At 34.1% G+C, this 12,325-nt stretch overlaps 1 protein-coding gene and 1 long non-coding RNA gene across 2 annotated transcripts; both read right to left on the bottom strand.

Annotated features, from left to right (window-relative positions):
• Positions 1-1,575: 1,575 nt before the first annotated feature.
• On the bottom strand, positions 1,576-3,296 carry LOC107963640 (non-specific lipid transfer protein GPI-anchored 7). The gene is made up of 3 exons (XM_016900062.2): positions 2,886-3,296; positions 2,335-2,367; positions 1,576-1,973 (listed from the first exon to the last, which is right to left on the bottom strand). Exons 1-3 carry the CDS (start codon positions 3,193-3,195, stop codon positions 1,891-1,893), a joined length of 426 nt encoding a protein of 141 aa, XP_016755551.1. The 5' UTR covers positions 3,196-3,296; the 3' UTR covers positions 1,576-1,890.
• A 1,545-nt stretch (positions 3,297-4,841) lies between these two features.
• LOC107887959 (uncharacterized) lies at positions 4,842-5,780 on the bottom strand. The gene is made up of 2 exons (XR_001681220.2): positions 5,374-5,780; positions 4,842-5,102 (listed from the first exon to the last, which is right to left on the bottom strand). It is a non-coding gene; the product is annotated as an uncharacterized lncRNA (long non-coding RNA).
• Positions 5,781-12,325: the final 6,545 nt, after the last annotated feature.

The following is a 12,325-nucleotide window of genomic DNA, read 5'->3' as shown; positions in this document are numbered from 1 at the left end:
ATCGAGTCAAAAAATTTCGAGTTAGTCGAGTTGACGAATCTTATTTTAATAACCAAACTCAATTTGATTTTTTTTAATCGGATCGAATCAAGTCAAAAAGTTTCGAGTCAAGTCGAGTCGAGTTAACGAATCCTATTATTTGTACTCAATGTTGGGCTTACATGAACCAATTATTTAACTAGAAAACGAAGTATAAAATTATTTAAGAACATAAACAATATAAGGGTTTTGCCTTTTAACTTAATTAGTAAACATTTATCAAAACAACATAGTTTTACCTTTTAACTTAATGGTTTTGACTTTTAACTTTAAAAAGGTAAACATTTATCAAAATGACGTAGTTTTGCCTTTTCTTATTTGGATTTTCGGATAACTTGAATTGTGTAATTCACATTCGAGTTAAACCGAAAACTTATTTTTTTATTCGAGTTGACCCAAATAACTTGATTAACTCAAATAACTCGAACTATTTAATTCAAAATTTGAAAATTTTATCAAAATTTTCAAATCGAATTGGATTTTGCTCACCCTAACTAACATGGCATTTTTTTACTTTTGGCTAAAGCTAGAGACCATAGTCTAAAACACTTTTTAGTTTATTTACCAAAGAAAACCACTCTCCCATCCCGGTTTCCATTAATAGCAGTATCACCAGCCTCCTCAGTTAAATCAGCAAGTAAATCAAAACTTGATATGATAGATTCCCCTTTTTCCCTTCTTTCTTTACAGCTAGTATCCTTAGTATTTCTCCTTGTTTTTCTTTCTACCACCATCCCTTTACCATAATTTTCGGTGGCAACTAGCGCATTCACATTGGACTCTATTGTCTTCTTCTTCACCACTTGGTCCCCTTCTGGTCTAGCACCTTGTAGCATCCAACATATTTCCTTCAGATCATCTACTCAAAAGTGATCCGTACTCAAACTCTTTGGATGGAGTTATCAATACAAATTTTAGATACCAATGGAACATTTAAATCAATGGCTAATAGTCATTCCTGCAAATTTGTCGCTAGATGTAATATTTGTATTATAGTCAATCGTCACAATATTTTCGACTGTATCCCCTATGGCTTTTAGAATGCTTCTTTTTTATACATAGCTTGATAGTTTTGGCAATCTGAAGCATAATTTTTGGTTTATTTTCCTCCTGGAATCCTGTGATGGTTGTGGTTGTCAGTGAAGGGACGGTGGCCGGTGATGTTATAATTGTAGATGGGTTCATCGAAAATGGTGAGATATTCCCTCTTCTTAAAAGAGTATTCAAATGTTGATGATATTATTATTAAAATCTTTATATTGTAAATAAATAAATAAAGTGTTTAAGAGTAACTATAGAGGTCACTAACTTTAACCAAAAGTCAAAAAGAATGTTAGGTGAGCAATCCCTTAATTGATGCTTATATGCACAAGCAGCATCAAAGAGTCAAAAATAATATATTTATACTTTAATTTTTAAAAACTTTTAAATTTTTAATATATTTTAATCTCATAAATAATTATAATTCAATTCTAATTCTGAAAATTTACCCTCACCTATGTACTGTGAATCAAGTTTCACCAATAAACAAATAAGTGAACAAATGAAGAATATATAAATAATAATAATATAATATCAAGCTATCAGGTACGCCAAAGTTGAAACTTAACTACAAAGGAATAAGTAATTCAATTTTGGACACCCAAAATGATGCTGACAATGACATACAACAACAATAAAATTTACTGTGCTAACAATAATAATCAAATAAGTATACAAATACATAAGAGAGTATCAAACAATCAAAATCTCAAGATAAATCAAACTCGAAATGCCTAAATATGAATGATCTCTGTATTATTTACGCCGGTATAAAATCCTCATCAGCTCACCAAGGTCCCAAATGTCATCTTAGTACAACGCTATAGATGCTAACAATAAGAACAAAGTGGTGATTCCGGTCAATACTATCCTATCAGCACCTCCACTTTCACCTGTAAAAATTTAGAAGCCAAAATGGAAAAAAAGAAATTAAGGATGAAGAACTAGGCAAAGGTAGTTCATGCTAATACTAATATTTGACCTTTTTTTCAAATTTTCATTTATAAATTAGACAACCCGATTGGGTTGGTTTTAGGTTTCACCAATTAAGGTTTGATTAATTTTGGGTTATAAAAGTTCTAAATTATTTCAAATTTAAATCAATTTCGAACTTTAATTTGTTTATTCTTGTCATCATCCGGATTTGTTCAAATTTAAATTCGAAGAATCAAGTCATTTTATATTATTTTTGCATCCTAAGAAAAAGAATAGAAAAGCTTAATCGAAAAAGAAATTAAAAATATGGTTTGTTACCTGGCGGGGGTGGAGCAGACGTGGGAGAAGTAGCTGTGTAACAAAACGTAATCCAAAATTTAAATAATTAGTATTTCAACAATTGAATATGAATAATAAAACCAATATAAATAATATTAAAAAAAATTACATATTTTGATCAAACCAATAATTAAATCAGTCAAACTATAAATTCTTGATTTAGCTAGTTTGATTAGATAGTACAACAATAATCAAAAGCAATTAAAATTTTATAAATAAATAACTTGGTTCAATCACTTTTTTTTTACCGGTTTTGAATAGTTTACTTAAATATTGGTTCAATCCCTTTGTTTAAACTCACCAACTAGTCCTGCAACTTGGTTCAATTGCCAGTTTTTTGTTTCAGCTTTTGGCTTTCTACTGGTTTCGAGCGGTTCACTCAAATATCGTTTAAATTGATATACCAATCGATTTTTGATCTAACTAGTCTATTCCAATTACTTTAAGATTGATGATGAAATAAAAAACAAAGTTATCAACCATTTTTTTTCATCCAAACAAAAACAGAGGTGATGGCTAGAAACACTAACCATTGTTGCAGGCGTTGAGACCTGTAGTGACACCACACTCACGAGCGATCCTAAGAGCTTCAGAGACGGAGACGTTAAAAGATGAAAGCAAAGTAGGGTCGTTAAAGAGGTTGCAAAGGCAAGTAAGTTGAGTATCCACGGCTTGTCTGATAGGATTACAGCAATCATCCTGCGGTTGTGCAGTGGCGTTGTTAAGGTAAGGAGCACAAGGCACCAGGCTCTGCGCACAAGTCTCTTGCGCAACCGTGAACGTTGCCATCATCGTCCCTAATATCACAAGGACCGCCATCATCATCATCTTTTGAGCCATTGCGTTTTTCTCAATTGTAATTCGACCCTGTTTGTATATGTGTTCTTTTGTTGTTTTTCAGCCCTCCCCTGGCTGCCATGCTATTGCTTATATACCGATTATGTGGAGAGTTTTGGTCAGAGTTTAAGACTATTCGATTCAATAAGCACAAAGAAGGTAAATTTACGTACGTGCTCTTAATGGAGGTTGATCTCACGCTCCATAATTTCCCCTAATTGGTTTTATGAAGAAAGTTATAGAGATATAATTTTTATCTAATTAAAAATTAATTATTGATTTTATCATTAAGAATATTATTATTTATGTATATCATAAAAATATCGATGGATTCCATACTTTTGTCTATGATTATTACAAATACAAGGCTAAATCAAATAAAAAAAGTATACTATTTTTTGGGGGTATAGAATTGAATTGTTTCACATGCATCGATGAGAGTGGCACATGTACAATCTATTCAATCGTTTAGAGAGAAAAACCAAATTATTGGTCAAGCTTTTCAAATTCAATCCGGATGCAGAAATTTGTTAAAATAAAAAATTATTTTTTGTTTGAGAGAACTGAATGATACTCCATAAATTAGGAAATATAATACGAGTAAAATTCGATTCGATTTAAAAAAATTAAAAATAAATTTAGATTTTGAGTTAATCAAATCGATTTATTCAAGTCAATTTGAATAAATAATTTGAGTCTCGAGTTCAAATCGAGTTGAATTTTATAATTCGAATAACATATTAGTGTAAATACCCCTTTGGTCCTTGTCAATTTTGAAAATGAGTAAATTGTTTTATCTCTCAACAAAAATTACAAAAAAAATCAAAATAATTTTTAAAATTCAAAATGTTTATAAAAATTCTAAAATTTATATTTTAAAAAAAATTCTAAAGAATATATATCGAAAGGCTTTGAATCAATCGACAAGCCCAAGCCTAATACCTTGATTTCGAATGACAATGCACCACGGACCTATATATATATATATATATATCGTCCACTAATACATGACCAATTAATGTTTGAATAAAAATTCTTTCCGGAAGCATCCTCTTTTGAGGACTCATAGAAATCCCTCAGGTGGTGCCACAATTTGTCCTATGTACAACAATGTGTTGAACTACTACACAAGTCTATGCGTAAGATATCCAGCATCTAATGTTTGTACAGCGGTATCGACAGCCCATTTTCAAACACCGTAGCAAGAAATGATATATTCTGTTAAAGTTAGTCCCTCACGTAAATTGTGGGTAAATCGAAAAAATAATTTTTAAAATTTAAAATATTTAGAAAAAATTTAAAATTTAAATTTTTTAAAAAAAATTCTAAAGGATATATAAAAAAAGTTAAAATTTTTTTAAAAAAATTAAAAAATTAATTTTGGAACCTAAATAAGTTAATTAATTATTAAAGTTAATCAAATTTTTTTATTATTTTGCTTTTAAAATGTTTTCTAATATATATGGTTTCAAATTTATGTGCTCTAATATGGAATTAGTTATATTGTAATAAGATTTTAATTTGACATGTTTCATTTTTTAATTTAACCCGAACAATTTCACTCAATTTGATTTGACTTAAATTTTATTTTACTTGACTTGATTCGAAAAAAATTTTAAATCGAATTAAAATGATAAAATATGACTCATCAACTTGAATTTTTTTAACTCGATCAATCAAATGCTCCCCTTAACTTGGATTACATGAATTTTCAAAATGAAAATATTACATGCATTTTGTAAAGCCCAAAATCTGCCCGGGGCCCGAAACTTGGAAGCCCAAAATCCAAACGCAGCATGCCTAGGGCGCGCCGCTCCAGCCTCTGCCCAACCCCTCGCACGCCTCTGCTCCGCGCCAGCCTCCACGATGCCCATACCGTCTGACACCCCACCACTGTCGGCCACGGTCACCTGCAAAGCCAAGAAGCAGGCGCAACAACAAAGAAAATAATGTAAAAAAGGAAAAATAATTCGGTTATAAAAACCGAAAATCTCACTACACCAGGGGGATTGGGTACTAAAAAGAGAAAAATCTTGTATTGGAAAAATACTGAAATACAAACAAAGAATCAAAAACAATTTTGAAGGTAATTTTCTTTGTGTTTTATTTATTTTATTTTTTTTCTTTACTTCTCTATTTTTGGTGCAAAAGAAAAGGCAAAAAGGAAAGGGCGAAACTTACCTGAATCGGAGTCGGCGGCGAAGCTTGAACGGCGGTGGCGTGGCGGTAGTTAGGGCTTTAAAGAAGGCCTAGCAGATCCCTCTTTCTTCCCTCTGTTGTTTTAAAACAAAAAAGAAAAAAAGGAAGATGAAGCAACTTTGCGTCTATTGCTGCTGCAGAGTAGGCTTTTAATTGGAGATGAAAAGGGTTTTAAACACTGATGGGTTATTTGCGTTTTAATCCTTCATTTTATCCCATCAGTTCAAAATCATTGCGGTTTGTTTTCAAATTTTGCCATGAAATGTCGAATTTGTTTTATTTTAATCCATTGCTGCGTGGAGTTTTGGACGGAGGGATTAATTTGACTTTCGGTCCTCCACTGTTAACTGCATGTTCCATTCGATCCATTGGTGTTTTGTTTATTTCAGATTTGCCCCTGAAACTTCAAATATTTTCAATTTAATCCATAATCTTTCATTTTAAGTTTTTAGTTTATTTTATTAATATAGTTATTATTATTATTATTACTATTATTTTTTTTTATACTTACATACATACACGCATGTGTACTTTATAATATATGTGTATATTTTTATTTCTAAATGTTTTAAATATATATATAGTGCGTATATATTTCATTACCATATTTTTTTATATATATAGTTTATATATATTATATACATTCATATGTACATACTTAATATTTACACGCATATATATACGCCTTTTATTATTATTTTTATATACATGAATATATTTATATTTGCATTTTAAATTTTTTATGTATATACGTACTTACATGTATCTCTTTTATTTTTCATAAATATGCATATATGTATTTATACATACTCTTATATTTTAAAAATTTATATTTTCTTATGATATTTCTATGGTTTATAATTCATGTGTACACACATGTTTTTTTATATTTTCATAATTTTGTACATATATATATATGTCTTTTATCTTTTCATAATTTTTTTTGGATCATTTTGTTCATTTATTTATTTGTTTATATGCTTGTTATTCATGTTTTAGTTTTATCTGTTTATTATTTGTTATTGTGCCTTTTTGATTGTTTTCTTCGTTTTATTATTTATTTATCTTATGTTTTGCTCGTGTTATTTTACTTACATTATCATCATTGTTGTCACATCGTATCTTTTCAATCGGATTGGCCAAAAATGAAATTTCAAAATAAAAGTAATATTCGATATTTAGATCTTCGAGAGAATCGAGCCCTAATGCATTGGGTTCCGACTTTCTTCGTTGAATTTAAATAATCGAGATTATTCTTTAAAAAAAATGATAAAAAGCTCGTTATCAAGAATTTAATATGTTGTGTCCTAACGCATTGGATGTGACACGTTGCTTTCTCGAGACAAGGATTTTTCGAAATAAATGCAATATTCAATGTTTAATATTTTGAGAAATTGTGCCCTAACGTATTGGGTTGCGATTTCTTTATTTGATTTAAACAATTGAATATTCTTTTAAACTTTATTACATGAATCTTTTCAAATTCGAGTTTTAAACGATATCGGGAATTCGAGACATTGTGTCCTAACTTACTGGATATGATTCTTTTTTCTCAGATAACGTGAAATATGTCCCTTTTCCTGAATTTTTTTTATGTTTTAATATAAGGATCGTATTTTTTAAAAAAAATTTTCAAAATTCTCAATTTTCGACATTAAGACACTAACTAATTAACTAGGTACCAATTTTGGGCGTATCGAGGGTGCTAATCCTTCCTCGTGCGTAACCGACTCCCGAACTCATTTTTCTGAATTTCGTAGACCAAAATCGTTGCTTTAATAAAATTAAATCATTTATTAAAAACAACCACTTTTTGAGGTGACCCGATCACACCTCATCAAAAAAAGGATTAGTGGCGACTCCCGTTTTCATTCTTTTTTTCAAAATCCAAGTCGACCCCGTTTCATCCAAAAAATGGTGTCAACAGCTTGGTGACTCCGCTGGGGAATATAAGAGAGTCAAGCCACGTGTTGATTATTTCTTGTCTTTTTGTTGAAAGTGGAAAATTCGATTTAAATTTACGATCCTCTCATTGCATCTCTTTTGTTTTGAGTTATATTTTTTTATCATGTTCTGTATTTTATTTTATACCTTTGCACATTGCATTGCATGACCGTTGGTCACACCTTTTAAGTGGGAGTGAGAAACTACGCCTTCGTGAGGTTTTCACCTCCGCATGGGATAGTGAATCGCTTCCGGGATACATCCGTACCTATGTCTTCGTGAGATTTTCATCTCCGCATGGCTATAGAGAAATGTATCCCCCTGAACCGAACTCGGTCCGCATGAGCCTACAATAGGTGAGGATCGAGGAATCTGCTGGTTCAGGTACCCTTACTTTAGAACCAAACCTCATGTAGTGAACCTTAGGAGCTCACCCTAGGTAGAACCACTTCGAACCCCTAGTATTCACCCAAATAGGTGTTCTATTTATTCTTGCTTGCTTTTGCTTTGTACTAACATGTTTTCTTTTTGTCATGATTGCATTGCATTTTCATCATAAAAAGATGTGTTGATTCACGTTCAATTGCTAAATAGAGAGCTTGTCATAAGAAAATGGGTTTCTTGATAAAGTGGATGACGATACGGTTGTCCTAATACGGTCCGAGAAGATATAAAAAAAGAAGGATGATAGTTCAGTAGAGGACTATACGACTTTGCCTCGTTGCCTGAAGACTCAAGATGACAAAGATTATTCGAGAACCGCTAAACTTTTTAAAGAGAAGCCAACGAGCATCACAAGGATGAGTGAGTAACGAGTCGCGGCCCAGATGAAGAAAAAAGAGATAGAAGGGATGTCCCTTTTGAAGAGTTCGGGACATTTATCTTAACGCTCGAATGAAGAAGAGGATCGAATGTCCCCGCCTATGACGGCAAAGCCGTATATATATCTGCTTTATGTAAATAGATTTGTTTTCTATTCCAGTTGTTCTAATAGAATTGAACCAAGAATCAACGTTTCTTTTGGCATTCATTTCATGCATTTGCATTACATTGCATCATATGCATTAGACTTTCACGAAGTGACCCTAACTAGGTAAAATTATTTCAGTTACCCTGGAAACCACCAAAAATCTAATCAAATATCACTACGGTACTCGTCGCCAAACTAAAGCAATGGATCAAAGGTTGGAAAGATTGGAACAGTTGCAACGAGAGATGCAAGATCAGATGCACGAACGACTGGAAAAAATCCAGCAAGACATGTTAGAATCCCAGAACACTGTGATGAACCAATTAAAGCAGTTATTGACTGGAAGGAATGACAAAGGAAAAGGCCCTTTAGTTGATGCTGGGGATGATCACGATGACCCTGCCTATCCTTCAGGTTTCACCCCAACTAACATCCAAGCGCAACCAGAGGTGTACCCGCAGAGGGCACCTGTTACCATTAGATCCCAATACCAGGTCGGTGCCCCGGCATCGATGAACTTTCCAATAGGCTCGGGTTCTAATCCCGGTGATAATCCTACCAACCCCGTGTTTCTTGATCTCGATAACATGGCAGAGATGGAGAAAGCGAAAACGGACTTGTCAAAACAACTTGAGGACCGATGTAGATGGCTAGAGGAGAAATTTAGAGCCATGGAGAACACCGACTACCATTGTGGAGTCGACGCCAAGGACTTGAGTTTGGTACCTGATCTAGTACTCCCTCCCAAATTCAAAATGCCGGAGTTTGAAAAGTACAACGGGACTAGTTGTCCTGAAGCTCATGTAACTATGTTCTGTCGAAGAATGATAGGATACATCAACAATGATCAACTGTTGATCCACTGCTTCCAGGACAGTCTGATCGGGTCTGCAGCTAAGTGGTACAACCAGTTAAGCCGCGTCAACATCCATTCATGGAAGGACTTAGCACAGGCTTTCATAAAGCAGTACAACCATGTGACAGATATGACACCCGATAGAATCACATTGCAGAACATGGAAAAGAAGCAAAGTGAGAGCTTTAGGCAATATGCCCAAAGATGGAGAGAGGTCGCGACACAGGTCCAGCCACCTCTTTTAGAGAAAGAAACCACGATGCTTTTCATCAACACTCTGAAAGCACCGCTCATTAACCACATGTTAGGAAGTGCTACCATGAGCTTCTCAGATGTAGTGATGTCTGGTGAAATGATTGAAAATGCAATAAAAAGTGGGAAGATAGATGCGGAAGAAGGCATCAAGAGATCAACCCCAAAGAACAAAGACAATGAGGTGAACAACACGCGTACATATAGCAAGGGTTATTCAAAACCAATTACGGTGAATCAGCCAAGAAAAATGGTCGCTAACCAACAAGGCTCATTGAGACAAGAACCTAGAGTGAAACCAGGTACTGAGAAGCTCCAGTTCACGCCAATTCCGATGTCATATGAAGAGCTATACCAAAATTTATTCAATGCACATGTTGTTTCCCCTTCCTATTCAAAACCCCCACAACCTCCATATCCAAAGTGGTATGATGCGAACACACAATGTGACTACCATGCAGGAATTACGGGGCACTCAATAGAGAATTGCATCACCTTCAAAAAACTAGTTGAAAAACTCATCAACATGGGTACTGTCAAGTTGGGTGACTCATCTACTGCAGAAAATCTGCTACCCGATCATGATTGACAATAAGGTGAATATGATGTATGAAGAGATGTTGGGAAGTGTTCACATCAATGACATGCATGAAGACACAATTGAAGAAGGGACTTTGTTAGATATCGACCCTTATAAACTTGGAAGTGTTCTAAATAAATCAGACTGTAAAAGAAGTCTCTGTAGTATTTAGAACCTACTTAGAGTAATATTCAGAATAAACTTGTTGCTTTTAGCCTGAAGCAATATGAACTCTTTTTGTGAAATAGGCTCATGTCTGAACGTCGTTATTTTAATGAAATGCATCTTTGCGATCATTTTTGAGCTAATATTCTTTCATTCTTTATGAATAATTATTCTTAATCTTTCATTCTTTCTTCCAAATCATTCATTCATTCATAATTATACTGTACAGATAATTATTCTTAAATTCATACATTCTTTGTATATTCTTTTGCACCAACAACAGGTCCCTGAATATCAACGACATGAATGACACTGCTACAGACTCAGAATCTCCTTTTGAGCGAGACATGTGTTTAGAGGATTATCATGACTTCGAAAATGACATAGATTGTGGCCTATCTCCGTACTAATTGAGGAGGGTAGAACAAGGTGAAAACAGATTCCACCTTACGAAAAATCAATGGAGTCCATGTGGGGCATGAAGGTTGTTAGGTCGATCTCGCCAAAAAAGGTCTGGTGGTCATCAGTTTATCTTCACGGGAAGAAGCTGCTTCATATGCCAATGTCACGAAGTCGACAGCAAATTTTTTGAAAAATCACGAAAAGTCGAAAAAAATCATATTTGACAATGCACTAAATTTGAACAAGAGCAAAATATAAGAAGTTTGCAGTCTGTTCAAGATTAACACCATATCGCCAAAAAAAAAACTCTCTCAGGGCAACGCCCTCTTTTTGGGCTTATCGCGGTTTCACCTATTGAGGTCGAGATTTCCTTCTCTTTGAGTTTTTGGATCCAATCCTGGTTGGAGAGGAATGTTCAAAATATCTATCATGGTCAAATGTACCAAAAGCAAATGGTATGAGTTTACCAAAACAAGGTTTGCTCCAGAGAATTCCACAAGGGGGACCCGATATTAAAGAAGATCCTTCCCATACAAAGGGGACTTCAGAAGAAAGTGGATGCCAAGCCAGAAGGACCTTATGTAGAAGGCTTTATCTGGGAGAGTGTCGGTATTGACCAAGATAGATGGCAAGAACTTGCCTAATCTTGAGAATTTTGATTCAAGGAACAAATACTTCACTTAAAAAAAAGAAAATTAATGAAAAAGAAGAAAAGAAAAATGAGTGGAAAAGGAGAGGCCAAGGTGAAAACCCGCAAAGGGCGCATTGAGACCAAAGGGGCTTGAGTTGAAAACCCAAAAAAGGGCGACTCAAATTTTGGATCAAATTGGGGCATGAGGCGATCAGAGCAGCTCAAATTTTGATCAAATCGGGGCATGTAATGATCTTGCTATACCTGATTCAACAGGAAATGGTAGGTAGCATCTTGGGGAATCGACAAAGTCTTGTAGATCTCCTAAACACATGTCAAACACAGAATGGTCTTTCAAAGAGTTGGTACAGAGAAGTTCAAGCTACGATATCTGGGGCATCTTGTCCTCATACTATTTTTTTTCTTGGAATACTTCATTCTTTTTCAGGATACGTGTTCCCAATTAATTCCCCTTTTATTCTTGCTATCCTTGATAGTTTATTCATTTTGAGCTATGCTCTCAAATCAATTCTATTTTATCTATCGTTATGATCTTTTGCAAGCATGTTGCATTGGAATAATGATTAATGGACTAATAAAACTTTCACGAAAGAAGTTTTGCATATTACTCTGAAAAGTTTCTAAATAATATAAGAGCCTGAAGCAGGACAATTGTTTAGAACACTCCAAATTTAAAGGTTGGAAATTTGGGAAGGAATAGTCTAAATTTAGACTTTCTCTTTGGATTTTTGTTGTCAAATGCGTTGATTGACAAGACGCCATGTTGGTGACAAAGCTTGAATAAACAAGAAAGTGATGATCTTCAGGCAATAAGAAGAGGTTACCTCGGGAAGGAGAACCCTCGTTTGCGCATGAGTCTTTGGTACGACACCTTGGGAATGATATAAGGAACCAGGAGGATTTAAATCTTATACCCTTGAATGGCGATAGGAGAAGATTGAAAAAAGCCATATCTTTCTACCCTTGGGTTACAGTAGGAGATTGATAGTACAAATTTTATGTCACAATGGATTGAACTACGATGTTCACAGTGGGGGGCAATCAGATTACGTGTTTCTTTGGAAATGCCGGCTGGTCAAGAAGGCGTTGCGACACGTTAGTGATAAAGCCTTA

The sequence above is a fragment of the Gossypium hirsutum genome, chromosome A03, assembly GCF_007990345.1.
Source record: "Gossypium hirsutum isolate 1008001.06 chromosome A03, Gossypium_hirsutum_v2.1, whole genome shotgun sequence".
In the NCBI taxonomy this organism is placed as follows: domain Eukaryota; kingdom Viridiplantae; phylum Streptophyta; class Magnoliopsida; order Malvales; family Malvaceae; genus Gossypium; species Gossypium hirsutum.
This window is presented reverse-complemented; position numbering and strand designations above follow the sequence as displayed.

What these genes read in the sequence shown, in the direction of transcription:
- LOC107963640 (XM_016900062.2), bottom strand. Translation starts at nt 3,195, where the DNA reads ATGGCTCAAAAGATGATGATGATGGCGGTCCTTGTGATATTAGGGACG. An exon ending in TCTCAACGCCTGCAACAATG is followed by an intron (nt 2,368 to 2,885) that starts GTTAGTGTTTCT and finishes TTTGTTACACAG; the next exon opens with CTACTTCTCCCACGTCTGCT. An exon ending in GTCTGCTCCACCCCCGCCAG is followed by an intron (nt 1,974 to 2,334) that starts GTAACAAACCAT and finishes AAATTTTTACAG; the next exon opens with GTGAAAGTGGAGGTGCTGAT.